The 16,212-nt window shown below is 44.3% G+C and overlaps 1 protein-coding gene across 2 annotated transcripts in view; it reads right to left on the bottom strand.

The window, feature by feature from the left end:
- Nucleotides 1-405: 405 nt before the first annotated feature.
- sema4bb (sema domain, immunoglobulin domain (Ig), transmembrane domain (TM) and short cytoplasmic domain, (semaphorin) 4Bb) overlaps nt 406-16,212 on the bottom strand; it is a 47,540-nt gene continuing 31,733 nt past the window's right edge. For both annotated transcript variants that reach the window (XM_037489387.2, XM_037489380.2), the window contains exons 6-15: nt 15,619-15,730; nt 15,121-15,237; nt 14,684-14,841; nt 10,783-10,964; nt 10,255-10,405; nt 9,532-9,742; nt 9,214-9,329; nt 8,268-8,425; nt 5,262-5,353; nt 406-4,920 (exon numbers count right to left, since the gene is read on the bottom strand). In XM_037489387.2, coding sequence (XP_037345284.2) covers nt 4,151-4,920; nt 5,262-5,353; nt 8,268-8,425; nt 9,214-9,329; nt 9,532-9,742; nt 10,255-10,405; nt 10,783-10,964; nt 14,684-14,841; nt 15,121-15,237; nt 15,619-15,730 — 2,067 coding nt within the window. In that variant the 3' untranslated portion in view covers nt 406-4,150. The remainder of the gene's footprint in view (nt 4,921-5,261; nt 5,354-8,267; nt 8,426-9,213; nt 9,330-9,531; nt 9,743-10,254; nt 10,406-10,782; nt 10,965-14,683; nt 14,842-15,120; nt 15,238-15,618; nt 15,731-16,212) is intronic.

The following is a 16,212-nucleotide window of genomic DNA, read 5'->3' as shown; positions in this document are numbered from 1 at the left end:
ACTACAGCACCCATTCAATAAGAATGATCGACCACGTGAATAACCAAAGCAGAGATGTGGGACCTGCAAAGTTTGGACTTTAAACAAATTTACAGCTTCTTTCATTGACTGTGTAAATCTGCTTTTCAATTTCCCCATCATTGAAGCATTGTCAGGAAATATGTAACGCAATCACGGCTGAAATAAAAGCTGACTGTAATCGTTTTCGAAGCCGAGGCAAACAAAAGATTCTTTTCACAGTCAGTGATTTGTTAATAACGAATAGCAAATTGCTCTCTTTGCTCTTCATCAAATGGTTGGTGACAGCAGATGAGCGGCTGGGGCTGGAAGTAAATCAAATCTGTCACAGATAATCAAGAGAGAGAGAAGGTGTCGAGATTTTGCTGGATTCAGAAGAAGAGAGCGACAGATGTCCAAACATGTATTTTATTAATTTATCTTAAAAAATTAAAATAAAGTGCTTTTTATGTACAATATAATAAAAACAACAGTCACAATCTCAATGATACAAAAAATACAGTACACAATGTTATTTGTACACAACAATTAAAAAAAAGGAAATCATGCAGGCAAGACCACATTTGTCTAATAGTTATTCAGTCAACTAAGCTCATGGTGTTCAGGATGCCGAGGCAATGCTGTGGTTTTGTCTCATGGCTGCGCCGATATGGAGGATTAGGAGCTGTGCTTGCATCTTCCCTCAACATTACACTGTGCAGCACACATGGTTCATTAATGTGATTACTTCTATTGGGTTATTTCTTTGCAGCATGACCATTTAAACAAAATCCTAATGAGATGCTGCAGTGGATTACCATTTTAGCTTCTACAAAATATGTAATAGTTGGCTACATTCATGTCCAGTACAGTATGTTGCATTACTGAGGAGCCACTCAAAATGAAGCATCAATCACAATGGTAATACTAGCTTCTAAATGAAAAGCATGTGATTAATAAATATGCATTTATTTTATTTCTCTGTATTGTTTTACTACGAAGGTCAAATGGTATTTAAACTTACGACCCTATTCCTAAATCTTGACGTCTCCAGCTATGTTGTGCATAATATCACCTGTGACACAAGCAAAAACTGCAGAATGGTGCATCATTTTGAGCAGCTCTCCGCAGGTAAAGAGAGAAGCGTGCCCACGGAGGGCTACAATCACGCCATCCACCGCGTCCCTGTGGGGTCGTGTACGATGTGGCTCGGGGGCTAAAGGCAGAACACCCTGACACCTGAAGGCATTTTGAAAGCATGTTGTGAGGATTTCCAGCGAGCATCTAAAGCAGGGCTCTCAGGCTGCAGAGAGACATTCTACACTGTACACATGTAGTATATACGTGTATATAGCAGTGGTGGCAAACAATGCTTTGCACTAATGCTTTTAGACTCTCATTTATTGTTGGAAAACGTTTAATTCTTGTTTATTTGGTTAGTCCCAGCAAACGACGGAATAGCTTGACCTTTTTGGGGAATACGGGCATTTGTGCTACTGCCAAGAGTTAGATAGGATGATCGACACCACCCGTGTGTGCATGGTGAATAAGCCTCAGCAAACAACTGCTTAGCTTGCTTTGCACAACTTGAGAAGCTTTCCAGTGATTCCTGGCAGCAGCTGGTGGTAACTTCTAATTAAACATACAGTTATAAGTGGCATGACTTTTCCCATTTAACTCTTAGCAGGAAAGCAAACAAGCGTATTTCCACCCCCTTCAATTTAGTTTGGGATGAAAATCAAAACAAGGCTCTCCCCCCTGCTTGAGCATGCTTGATTGAAAAAAAACAAAAAAACGAGCCCAGGTGCAGAGCTGACAGCATCTGTGCAAGATTGGAAATGTAAGCGGGAGTAGGCAGTAAAGCACTATGAAAACAAAATATCAGCAGTGTCCACTCTCTAGTTTCAAGACTATCTCTACAACACATCTTGCACAAGGTCCCTTGAAAAAAAAAAAAAAAAACACAACATTAAGCACAGATACTGTATATATTCACACACACACACACGCACACAGGAAAAGAAAAGCAAAGGAAACACTGGCGGCTGTTGCGCAGTATGCTGTGCACTTTGTCCACTTGTAGCAGGTACCTAGCATTTAGTCATCTGCTCGGTGTTAGAAATATCTAAACGTGTACTCGGTAGGATACTGGAATATACTGTTTACTGTAGGCTAGCTTGATCAATAGGGTTAGTTGGTGATGTATTCTAAGACATGTGGTGCCATGTTGTCCCCATGGCTGTACACGACACCATCTGCTTCCTACATCTTTGGGAATCTCTGCTTGTTAAGTCTCAACAGTTGAAGCAAATGTGAGTGCAAGGGTGTTTTCGTAATGGTTGCACTGGTCCCTGTAATAACAAATCTTTTTTGTTGTTGTTTTTTTCCCCCCCTCAGCAGCCACACCTTCCGTCTCTCAGTAGTTGCATTTCTTAAGAGTTGGAGCTGATTTCACGGAGGTGCAAACCGGCGAGTATCCACAGCCGTGATTACTTGTGCTTTCACTGTTCCAATGACATCTGAGTGAGTGTGTATGCAAGAAATGTAACCTGGAGGGTCATGTTGAGCTGATACAGCGCTCTGTGCAACTGCATCGCCACGTAGGCGACTCTGGATAAGATCACGTGGAATACTATTTCTCCAATAGACTTGCAGTTGTTGTTGGCTGTTCTGTGACTGTTTCTTTTGAGTTGTTGCCACTGTCTATTAACCACATTTTGTGTTATTAGCGCTCATCAAGCTCGATGGTCTCAAAGTAGTTGTACCTGTGTGTTTATGTGTATACCAAGAAGGTATGAGACGTTAAGAGTGGCTGAAGGAAAACTGGAATATTTTCTCACCTGGCAACCACGAGACAGGTTTTCACATGAACTCATCTCCAGGCCATGTCCTTTGAAAGTCAAATGAGTTTTGCCCAACACCGGGTGAAACAGTCTGAGGAGACATTTTCAACATCTCACCTTCGTCAAACCCACTTCTGGGCCCGTCCCCGTGTGCTCTTCGACAGTGATCAATGCTATTGCAAAGCATGGGAGTGGTCATAACAGTATGGCACTATTGCATTTAGAGAAGTTGTTGCTGTGTTTTGGCACAGTGCACATGGTGCGGCCCTGATGAAAGGAGAGGAGTGGACGTCCCACCTTCTTCTTCTTCCTCTGTCGGCTTGTAATGACCGCCGTAGCTGATCAAATTTTAGGTCTCTTTTCTAAATTCGCCTCCAAAACAGGGTCTTTTGTTTCTTCGTCCTGGTACCTGCAGGTCAATACTGAAGATGAAGATGAGGAGCAACGGGTTCCCAAAGTCGTCCGTGGTGCAGTGATGTGTGAATGAAACCGTGGAACAAACAATATACATTCAGGAGGTTATTGTTAACGCTTTCAGGCCCTGGAGCATTTTGATCAACTTTCTCTCAGTCACTTTAATAACTGTTCCTCTACTCATCTTTCAGCAGCTTTATCCTCCAACAGTCATGACATCTGTTCAGCAAAAAAAAGAACAAATGTGCTTCTGACTTGCCTCCATGCAACGCATGTATTATGCTCCGCTAAACCTGAACTCCAGGTCATGATGGCGCTGTAGCTTGGTTCTGGTGTGCTTAAAAAAAAAACTGTTGCCTGTGTGGCATCCATCTTCTGGGCCATCTAACCGGGCCGGGGAACCTTCCACTGGTCTAAACTCTTTGTATGATGTTCATATCATGATGAACATTTTAATACTGGATCTTGAATACCTAAAGAGATACTGTGCTGAATGTTGATATAGGAAGAAGTCTTCTTTTAACAGTATTTTTATTATATTCCCCCTATTCTTCTTCCTATATTGCCCCGGCCCTGCGCGCACACACACACACACACGCGCACACACACACACACACACACCATGAGGATGACGACTCAAACAAAAGACCGTTAGAACTACTCTGAGCAGCAGCCATGGCTGTCGAGTAACGCAGCTTCCTCTACCAGACCAACCTACGGCTTCAGAGTGGAAATAATTAAACCAAGTAGATGACCTCTGATCACAGAACAGAAGATGACCAAAAATAAGAAAGGTGCCGTGACGTAAAGGGGGATGTCGGGGGGGTCTCCTCTCCTTTGCTCGGTGGCCCGTATCTGAGACGCAGGGTGGCATCTTTTTAGCGAACAGGTTGCTCTCAAACAATGGAGTCTTTGATCTCCGAGCCGAGCCTCACTCTGGGCCGCGGGCAGGTCGGCGAGTATTCCACGTGGCTCTCCTTCACGTTAAGCGGCCGCCTGTCGGAGGACTCGGAGAAGCTCTTGCTGTTGTCCGGCGAGGACTCGTGGGTCGGCGTGCTGCAGATGTAGTTGTCATTCAACGTCTGGTAGCCCTTGTGATCCGAAGTGGAGACGGGGATGGTGTTGCCGTTGAGCGGCAAGCTCTCAGCCGGCTTTCCCACAATCCTCGGCTTCTTCTGCTGCATGTTGGGGCACTCGCCCTGCTTCAGCATGGACTTCATGTGATCCCGGTTCCTGTAGATGACGAACAGGGAGAACACCACCAGGGAGAACGCCAGCAGGGCGCACACCACAATCAGCTCGTTCCAGTACGTCTTTGCGTGGTGCTGCTGGGAACGAGACTCGCCGGGCAGGATGGTCTCCGCCGGCTCAACGTGCGACGTGCGCGAGTGACCGATCACGGTGGTGCTCTCCTGGCGGGGCTCCGCCTTCACGCAGTAGTTGGCCAACAGCTGGCGGAAACCCTCCTCCTCCGACCAGCACTCGTAGGTCTCCATCCTGTCGGCCTGCGCCACTACTACCAGGTCCCCCTCTGGTGTGGCGTAGAGGTACTGGCTGGCGTTGTCACTGTAACGCCACCTTCTCTGTGCCAAGTTGGAGCGCAGCTTACATGGCAGGACTCTGAACGTGTTGGCAGGGATTATAATGAGCTTACATTGGGGGCCACCTACGTGTAAAAAACAAAGAATAACAACGTTGCTTCACAGCGCTAAAAGATTCACTTACAGTAATATTTTTACTAAATGCATTTGGAATAAGGATGTTTTTACGCTCACATCTGTTGAATGCTGGAGCTAGAAAGACTAAGGCTAGCCAACAAAGGAAGGGAAACAGCTGGCCTTGAGGTAAAAGTAAAAAAAATCCTCTACCTCTACCCAAGAAAAAAAAAGTGTAAGATCTGCTGTCATCAGTTCTTCTCTGACCGCTCTGTGCGCATGCCGTTGTGGTGTCGGTAACGGGACAACACTTTAATTACAGACCCATTGACAGGGAGGAGAACACACTCACGAGAAGCTGCTGGTCCGGCAGATGTTGTTCTGGGAAACGTCCTGTTACAAATGGCAGATGTATCGGCCTCTTCGACATCCTGCTGCCAGTGACTGGGACAAAACAAATCAACATGGTGAGGGAGAGCAGCTGTAACAAGAGGAGCCTCAGATGGATGCAGTCATTTGACCCTCAGAGGGTCTGTCATTGGAATACCTACGAGTATAGCTTCATCCCTATGACTAAGAGTAGAGCTTCATCCCTATGACTAAGAGTAGAGCTTCATCCCTATGACTAAGAGTATAGCTTCATCCCTATGACTAAGAGTAGAGCTTCATCCCTATGACTAAGAGTAGAGCTTCATCCCTATGACTGAGAGTAGAGCTTCATCCCTATGACTGAGAGTAGAGCTTCATCCCCATGACTAAGAGTAGAGCTTCATCCCTATGACTACGAGTAGAGCTTCATCCCTATGACTACGAGTATAGCTTCATCCCTATGACTACGAGTATAGCTTCATCCCTATGACTGAGAGTAGAGCTTCATCCCTATGACTGAGAGTAGAGCTTCATCCCTATGACTGAGAGTAGAGCTTCATCCCTATGACTGAGAGTAGAGCTTCATCCCTATGACTGAGAGTAGAGCTTCATCCCTATGACTAAGAGTAGAGCTTCATCCCCATGACTAAGAGTAGAGCTTCATCCCCATGACTACGAGTAGAGCTTCATCCCCATGACTAAGAGTAGAGCTTCATCCCTATGACTACGAGTAGAGCTTCATCCCTATGACTACGAGTATAGCTTCATCCCTATGACTGAGAGTAGAGCTTCATCCCCATGACTAAGAGTAGAGCTTCATCCCTATGACTAAGAGTAGAGCTTCATCCCTATGACTAAGAGTAGAGCTTCATCCCTATGACTAAGAGTAGAGCTTCATCCCTATGACTGAGAGTAGAGCTTCATCCCTATGACTAAGAGTAGAGCTTCATCCCTATGACTAAGAGTAGAGCTTCATCCCTATGACTAAGAGTAGAGCTTCATCCCTATGACTAAGAGTAGAGCTTCATCCCTATGACTAAGAGTAGAGCTTCATCCCTATGACTAAGAGTAGAGCTTCATCCCTATGACTAAGAGTAGAGCTTCATCCCTATGACTGAGAGTAGAGCTTCATCCCTATGACTGAGAGTAGCTTCATCCCTATGACTGAGAGTAGAGCTTCATCCCTATGACTAAGAGTAGAGCTTCATCCCCATGACTAAGAGTAGAGCTTCATCCCTATGACTACGAGTAGAGCTTCATCCCTATGACTACGAGTATAGCTTCATCCCTATGACTACGAGTATAGCTTCATCCCTATGACTGAGAGTAGAGCTTCATCCCTATGACTGAGAGTAGAGCTTCATCCCTATGACTGAGAGTAGAGCTTCATCCCTATGACTGAGAGTAGAGCTTCATCCCTATGACTAAGAGTAGAGCTTCATCCCCATGACTAAGAGTAGAGCTTCATCCCTATGACTACGAGTAGAGCTTCATCCCCATGACTAAGAGTAGAGCTTCATCCCTATGACTACGAGTAGAGCTTCATCCCTATGACTACGAGTATAGCTTCATCCCTATGACTGAGAGTAGAGCTTCATCCCCATGACTAAGAGTAGAGCTTCATCCCTATGACTAAGAGTAGAGCTTCATCCCTATGACTAAGAGTAGAGCTTCATCCCTATGACTAAGAGTAGAGCTTCATCCCTATGACTAAGAGTAGAGCTTCATCCCTATGACTAAGAGTAGAGCTTCATCCCTATGACTGAGAGTAGAGCTTCATCCCTATGACTAAGAGTAGAGCTTCATCCCTATGACTAAGAGTAGAGCTTCATCCCTATGACTACGAGTAGAGCTTCATCCCTATGACTACGAGTATAGCTTCATCCCTATGACTGAGAGTAGAGCTTCATCCCCATGACTAAGAGTAGAGCTTCATCCCTATGACTAAGAGTAGAGCTTCATCCCTATGACTAAGAGTAGAGCTTCATCCCTATGACTAAGAGTAGAGCTTCATCCCTATGACTGAGAGTAGAGCTTCATCCCTATGACTAAGAGTAGAGCTTCATCCCTATGACTAAGAGTAGAGCTTCATCCCTATGACTAAGAGTAGAGCTTCATCCCTATGACTAAGAGTAGAGCTTCATCCCTATGACTAAGAGTAGAGCTTCATCCCTATGACTAAGAGTAGAGCTTCATCCCTATGACTACGAGTAGAGCTTCATCCCTATGACTGAGAGTAGAGCTTCATCCCTATGACTAAGAGTAGAGCTTCATCCCTATGACTAAGAGTAGAGCTTCATCCCTATGACTAAGAGTAGAGCTTCATCCCTATGACTACGAGTATAGCTTCATCCCTATGACTGAGAGTAGAGCTTCATCCCTATGACTGAGAGTAGCTTCATCCCTATGACTGAGAGTAGAGCTTCATCCCTATGACTAAGAGTAGAGCTTCATCCCTATGACTAAGAGTAGAGCTTCATCCCTATGACTAAGAGTAGAGCTTCATCCCTATGACTGAGAGTAGAGCTTCATCCCTATGACTAAGAGTAGAACTTCATCCCTATGACTAAGAGTAGAGCTTCATCCCTATGACTAAGAGTAGAGCTTCATCCCTATGACTAAGAGTAGAGCTTCATCCCTATGACTAAGAGTAGAGCTTCATCCCTATGACTAAGAGCACATGATGAGGAGCTTTGCTTGTATTTCAGGAGTTTGTTTTGGGTGCATGTTCACATCCAAATGGGGTTGTAATGTTATGCGATTTTACTGTATAATAATTATTTTAATTATGCGGGATATCCAGGGACTTTTAGAACTCTACATCTAACTCAAAAAGTAACATGGACTGTACATAAAACTAGTTAATTTCTTTAATTAAAAGTAAAACTTAGGAATCAAGATGTCTTTATGAACACATACAGCCTGTAAACTACGTCAAATGACCGTTTAGGAACAGGTTATAGAGATTTGTGGCTGTGTGATCTCTCACCTGTCCGGTGGGGCCATCCTGACGTCCCGACACAGATGTCCGGTCCAGGCGCAGTATGGGTCTCTGGACAACACGCACTCTCCACAGCTCGGGTAGTTGGAGCAGTTGGCCACAGGAACCTCCACCAGCCCAGAGTTGGACGACACAAACAACAGACCCTGCAAAAGAGAAGAAGAAAAAAAGTATGAGACCGCAATATAAATTTCTTTCCCAAAAAGGTTAAAGCGGCAAACAGAACTTCTTCTTTCCGTTTCTTGATTCGGATTCAGAGTGAAAACAGTTACTTAGGAATATAACTTGAACAAAGTTCTAACTCTGGCCAGCTGTACTTTTTTGTATTCTATATGTAAATGTACTTGTGCCACGTCATTTGGTTCTGGTCAAAAACACATGGCAAGAAAAAGGAAGCAGCTGCTACACAGCCTTGCCTTTATTTGTATTCATTCTTTTGCAGCGTTTAGACTAACTTTTATCCAGAAAAGCATGTTGACCATGAATATCATGATGATACTGATGCCCAGCACATCCCTGTGTTCCCAAAAGTGCAGTCTACATTTAGGCCATCTACCAGTCTATGATATAGACATCATGTGGATTATGTCTGTCTATCATATCGCTATTTGGATTTGATTAGAATGACATAATCTTAGATTTCAGTCTGCTGGCTCGGACCCCGCGAGAGGCCATTATGTAATAAAGAGGGACAGGTAATGAAATCCAGCTCTGGGGAAAATGCCAGCGAGGATCAGAAACACTTTTCCAGACGTTGCCGTAACTAGAAACTCAACAGAGCGGCCCGATTGGAAAGAATGAGTCTGCAGCAAACACTTTCTCCGGTAAAAATGAATATGAAAAAAGTAAACACGACGTTAAACACAAACTGACACAAAACCGTACAATAATAATGGTTATGTGTTTGCATTAAAATGAACGAGTTGTGATTTACCCTCTGAGGATCAAGTTCGATGTGTTGCACAGGCTGAGGCTCAGGAAACAGAATAATCTCCTCTATGATGTGCATCTTATCGTTGGCGTTGATGGCCTTATGGAGCTTTCCATCATCTGGAATTCACAGGGAATGAGTCAAAGTGATTATTACATAACACAGGGGACAGGATTGTATGGGATGAGAGCAATTATTTTAAAATGAAAAAAACATGGCAGGCGAGCACATTTGCAATACAATTTTTTCCTTTTTAAAGATTTATGGAAAGACCCACAAACTACAACAAATAGCTTCCTCTTGCTGTGCAATGAGCTGTACCTGTTCCAATGAAGAGCACGTCGTAGGCCCTCTCCATGCCTTGGATCTTGTGCACGGTGATCTGAGTGTAGCGCACGTTGCGTTTCAACAGCAGGGGAGTGCTGCGGATCACGCTGTCCATCAGGAAATGGTCCTTGACAAAGTTGAGCACTTTATCGGGCATGTGCAAGGACGACTGGATTCCCATTTGCCTGGCGTGGTTGGTCACACACTGTGGGGAGTGAATTAGAAATGAAAAATTAATCTCTGCTTGTTCAAGTAGACCTGGATGTTGTATTGTATTCTTTCTTTTCTATGAAGTGAAGGCAGTTTGGGGGGTGGGGGTGGTTATCATTGGATACAATGGTTATGTAACATGTTTCTGAGCCCTGTCCTTATTACTACTCGTTTTGAGCTTTTCTAGGCATTTGTCTTCCTTGAGGGACTTGTGAAGAGTTAAGCAGATCATCGTCAAGATGGTGCTTTTGGAGAGCATCTGCTCTAAATCAAGCCCACTTGTTAAACGCCACAGGGAAAAGAAAATCAGTTCCGTGTTACAAGTGGAAATGTTTTGTTGGGAGACTGTAATTTATATTGTTCGCCAGCGTGATAACAAAACAGACATTTGTGATGGTAAAAAAAAAAAAAAAAAAAGGACAAGGACAAAGTAGTGACAAATACTTATATGCATAAGAGAGTGAAGGCAAAAAGAAGTTGCACTGTATAGCTTCCTGCGCCACTCACCGCTCCGGGCCGTGGTTCTGGCACCGGGTGGTTGTACGTGTGCCACTTCTGGGTCTCCCGGTTGACCTCTCGGTAGCGCCCGCTGAAGGCTCTTTCCACCTGCGCCATGGTGAACGCGCAGACCGCTGAGCTGCCTGATGCTCCTTTATACCTGTCAACACATACAAAGTTCAAAATCCCCCCCCCATGGCTGATCACATGTTACCACTATTTCACCCAATATATCCCTGCAGCCGCCATTTTATTCATGAAACGGGAGCTGCAACTTCTAACAGTTGTTGAGTGGGCGCTTAAATGATCTCCATATTAAAACCTTATTTTGTTAAAACGATAAATAGACATTGGGGTTGCATGAGCTTGTGTTACTGTTTAAGCTCCTCGCAGCTGCTCTGAATTCAACTTGCCAAGTTTGACTGCAGATATAAAATAAAAAGCGTCTCAAGATGGTGTGTGAGGGCTGTGTTGGTCTGCGTGTTAAAACGCTCAAAACCTGAAACGGTGCCATGAATCCGATTCATCGTCTCTTACCACTGCGAGGTGAAGACGCCATAGAAGACGGTGCTTTCCCAGCTGTCTCCTGTGGGCTTCAGGACAAACATGTCCTGGATAATGTTGAAGTAGATAATGTCATCTGGGAGGGAACACAGGAGCTGGGCCTTAAGGAAGGTCGTCCATTTCTTCTGCAGCACGCGTTCGCCGCCTTTATCCCCCTGAAAACAAGGTGTTTTTATGTTATGTTAAAGAAGACTTCATGTCTCAAGAAGCCATCTTTTATTAACATCACGTTTACAGCTACGCCTGAAAAGAAGAACAGAACGTGTGATTTACTGAGTGAAGGAATTGGACAGGAACACAACACCCGGCGATAGCAAGTCTCTCTATTTACTTAAAAGATCCTCTCCATACACGTTTAGGTTATTTATTAATACCCAGCACATAAAACACAATATAAAACATTAGTCTCAATTAAAATGCCAATTTTAAAAGTTTTTCAACATTATAGTCTCGTACTTCCTCTCTCAGTATGTGCACTGATGGCTTCACTTGTCCCCCCCACACACACACACACACACACACTCATATATCATTGTATATCATTGTGCACAGTGACGCTCGAACAAAGATAAGTAACAATAAGCACAATATATTTTGGTGGTACAATTTATCAGCCGTTAGAAAAGCCCTTGGGCTGCAGTCCCTCCTCTTTGCTTTAGAGGATGCTGCTGTGAGAAGAGAAGCTGAAAGTTGTTCCTGTGACAGTTATAATATTATTTTAGGGAAATTAACTGGACAAATAATCACAACCAACCAATTTTATTGTCCGAATGCAAATCCTTTCCCATTGTGCAGCATACGTGTGCTACCTTTAAATAAAAACTATAAAAGGATATTTTGACAATAACATGTGAATAACAAAAAAAGCTTGATAAAGATGCCTCAGCACAAAACAGATGGAGCCCTTTGATGGAGTGGAGATGGTGAAATGAAAAGTAAACAGAATAGCTAGTTATTAATTATTGTTCTGCAGCCAGCACACGTGGTTCACCTGTCCTTAGAGACAAAAAAAAAAAGAAGAGGAATTTGCTTCTTTTAAGGCCGCCACTAAATATTCACATAAACAGTTATCAGACCACCTTGCTACAACTAGTCATTATCTAAGAGATTGTAAACACAAACCAAACACAAACTCCTTTTCAAATACAGCCAGCAAGCAGCCCGAAAAACACATGAGGAGCTGGAAGATCACGACCAAAACAAGTAGTCCGGCCCAGTCTCCAGACACAGACACACGCTACCCCTTCAGCGAGGCCTCTGAAACCGTAAAAACTCACACATAACAGCGCGAATCACCCGTGAGGAGATGACAAAATGCAAAACCGTAAACTCCCCACCCCGTTCCCTCCTCCTCTGTGGGCCGTCTCACACACACACGATCCCGTTGCTCGACAACGGTGAGGTGAAACCTCGTGGGACAGACGCACGGACCCGGGAGCCAATTACTAGGCTGTGCTAGTGGCCTGTGCACATAACGAGGAGACCACATTCCTGCTCTCTCAGCTGTTCACCGCCGTTGTTGCTGTGCTCTGCTGAGCAGCGTGTACTCTCAATAGCGTCGACCAGCGCGCCCCTCCCCGCCAAAGATAACAACCCTCCAAAAATGTGCCCGTGCTCTTGTGCAATTAATGCATCGCTCTCACTGTCGCGTTTCATCTGAACTTCACATTTCAGATTCACGCCACGTTCGGCGAGCCGAAGGAGACGAAACAAGAAGCAGAGCCACGCGGTGCCACACGCTGCTCAGAATGCGCCTGATTCTCCGGAGTCCCTTTAGCGCGCACACCTGAACAAACAAAAGAAAGAGGGAGTGGAAGAAGGGGAGGTGGACAGATAGGAAAGAGGGGGAGAAAAAACAACTTCGGAAGCCGAGTTACTTGGCAGCAACGTCAGTGAAACAGCAGTTGGACTTGGACTGAAAAGAGGCTTTGATTTATCTTATCAAACAAGAAACTTGTCCTCTTTTAAAAAACGGTAACAAAATGTCCGGCAAGATAAAACCAAGGCGCATGAAATATTTTACATAACAAAATGAAAGCACATTCAGACAGGCCTTGACCTGGCACACGTAGATAAAAGGGACCACATGTTTGCTATCTGTCTGCTGTTATAGATACTAAAACACCAACAGGGAGAGGCCCAACACGGCTGTGCGCTCGGAAATGAGCAAATGAAAAAAGGTGCATTTTCTAATAGTTGGAGGGACGTGGGTCTGCAGTGGGGGTGGTTTCTCAGGGACACTTTCTAATTTTAGATAAGCGAGGGATACGAGGAAAAATAGCCTGTGAGAGGCGGACAGGTGCACGCCGGGGAAAAACAACAGGAAGTTAGTTATTCCAGTTGGGGTCGCCCACTAACGCGATCGGCGGCGGTACACAGCGATGGCAACAGAGCTCATGGTGGCAATTATGGTGCTTTAAAACCCTTAGAGCTTGATTGCAGCAATTTGTGCCTCCTTCTCAGAGTCCTAGCTCAGTCGGATCTAAATACACAGACGTGTATCTGCACATTTTTAGATTCAGTGCGAGTTGCACATTTAGATGTCTATCACACATTAACGTTCTAGATAATCAAAGTAATCAGGTGGCAGGTTTCTATACACCCATGAGCATATCACAAACATTATTGGTGCCAATTTGCCAAGATGTAAACAAATTGATTGCATGGAAACATTATACTTTCTGTTAAGAGCTTTGTGCAACATCTGAGGACTGACTGACGACAACACATGAGGGGTGTTGTCCCTCTGCACAATAAGTGAATTTCCTGTATTTTCATCTCTACACGATGATTTGAGAAAGATCTCCTTTCGCCAGTCAATTAGGAAATGAACCACCCTCAGTACCTACTGTACTCCCTCACAAAAGCATCTGAACAAATGATCAAATGAAAAAGAAGGCTGCTGCATTCCAGAGGTAAAAAAGCGCTTTTTGAGAGCACAGAAAGCCAATTTTTCTGTCTCTGCTGCACAGTTCATCTGCAGCAAGTCACCACAGTGTGCGCCCCGTTCTGTCAATGATTTCCATATATAGAACCCAAGAGGTGCGCCGCCAGCGAGAGGTGTTGCAGCACCGGTTGCCAGAGCCCAGCAGGACTAAGTCATTAAGCTGTCACTTAAGATTACATGCTGTCCCCGCGATTACTCACATTACTGCCTCTGTGCACAAGAGGCATCAGTCAGGGAGGGAGGCTAAGTGCATGTATATCTAGCAGCCGTTTAATTGATCCGAGTACAGGTGAAGAGGGGGAACGTCTGATTATTCAGGGTGATCCAAGCAAACCAAACTCTCAAAGAAGAAGAAGAGGAGGAGGAGGAGGAGAATGACGTCAGCAGTTTAAATAATAACAGTAAATTCTGCAGTTGCTACAGTTTGCATGCTTCGCCTGCAACAAATACAGGCCATTTAGCAGAGGGAGAAAAAAGCATTTTGTATTGCTGCAACGCACCCTTGAATACTAATAATGCCGGCAAAGCTCAAGGCGCTGGTGAAGAAAGGCAAAGTGCTGGAGGGATGGACAAGTGCAGCTGCCACTGTGACGGAGATGAAGGGAGATGACATTGCAGAGAAAAAGGGAGGGGAGAGGGGCGTGGTGAGTGGGAGCAGATGATTCAATGCGAGTGGAAACCAAATCTGTTGAAAACATGTTTGCACAGTGAAATAGAAAAAGCTTTAACCGCGCCAGTGACACATTTCCATTGCATCTTAACAAGCATGACGATGTAGAGTTTATTGTGACCCGACGTGCTTTGACAAGGGAGCGCCTCGCCTCGTTTTAGGGCAATTGTATCAGGATTAAGGAGGCGATGCTGCGCCTCTTTATTTTTGCAGGACCATCTTGTATAATGACCTGAACATAATTGCGGGTGACTTACCTTACACACGCGAGCAATCCTTGACACAATGGTGTTGTCAAAGAAGTCATATTCTTTTCCCGCCTCGCTGAAGAAGAAATAAATCTTATCGTCGTCTCCCACGGGGTTTCCTATTGGCTGACTCTCCTCGATGTAGGCCGACCCGACAAAAACTGGATCTGTTATAAGTGGAGAAAACGCAGAGGAAACATGAAGGTTAGAGAGACAGCTTTGTTGTCCACGCAATGGTGCCTCACTTCTGCATTGCACTTGTGTTGAGGAGAAGAAGTCGAGAGTTCACTCAGGAGCGCTGATACAACCGGGAGGGCTCGTCTTTGCTCTCGGTCTGCTGCATTAGTGACTGTGCCTCGCTAATATGTTTTTGGAGCTAATCTGCTCTGTTAAGTACATAATGGAAGATGAGAAGGAAAAAAAAAAAAAAATCTAATGGAATTTACCTTGGAGCCATTTTAAAGAGTTTTCGGTCTTCAGCGCAGTTCCCTGAACCAAACTCTTGTAAATGACTGGCTCGTTCCCCTGGAAGCTGCTGACAGTACCAGTGTACAATTCACCATCTGGAAGAAAACAAAGGAAACAATTGAAATAGGTTCAAATGAACAACCTGATTTTCTATTAATGAAATATTAATAATAAGTACAAAGAAATGCTGTAGAGGAGTTTTTAAAACAGATGAAGTTATAGTTTAGAAGTAATTAAGAGAAACAGAGCAAAGAGTCAAGGGATTAGACCAACAACTATTTCAATTAATATGCACATGTCATTTATTCACTAATTGCTTGTTAAAGAGGGACAGATGTGGACGAACAACATTTGCAGGCACGACGTGATTCCTTCCTGAATCAAAGTGGCCTCATGAACAGCTCATCATCAGAACTTAGTGTGCCAAATGGTTAAAGTAACATGCAAAGGGGAAAAACGAGTGTGTTAATACATACCAACAATGATGGCAGTTGATTTATACTCTGGATTAAAGGGGCAGCGGCCGCGCCCATCTTCCATCACGACCTCGCCCGCTTCGTCTCTCTCCAGTGTGAACGTTGACGTGTTCTGGAGAGAGGACACAAAAAGCAAACGTCCCTCAGGCCCAGTTCAAAATAAATTCAATTCACAGAAAGAGGAAGAAGAAAAGCCTCTGTTCTCTCCACTTCTTCATTACAATATACACAGCACACTGACTTTAAGGGAGTCTGGCCCCTCTGAACACACAGTAGCTCTGTCTGTCAGGAAACTGTACGTCAAAGGCAACTTAATAAAAAACTCGTTGTCATTAAATATTTCCAAAACAACCAGGATTATTCAACATATTGAAGGAAAAGTGTATTGTATCCTGTTGCCGTAAATGGGACTTCACTGAGATTTAGAAACAGACCTTGTTAATTAACAGGCCTCTGAACATACTTAATCAGTAACTCCAGGGGCCTTAGGCTGGTTAATGCACACAAAATATTGTTTGTTGTACACTGTAAGTGTATACGTCACAGAATTCTACAGCCAGTATGAGGGTCAATAATCAGCCTGTGAAAGCAGTC

The sequence above is a fragment of the Pungitius pungitius genome, chromosome 4 (genome assembly GCF_949316345.1).
Source record: "Pungitius pungitius chromosome 4, fPunPun2.1, whole genome shotgun sequence".
NCBI classification, from domain to species: Eukaryota; Metazoa; Chordata; class Actinopteri; order Perciformes; family Gasterosteidae; genus Pungitius; species Pungitius pungitius.
This window is presented reverse-complemented; position numbering and strand designations above follow the sequence as displayed.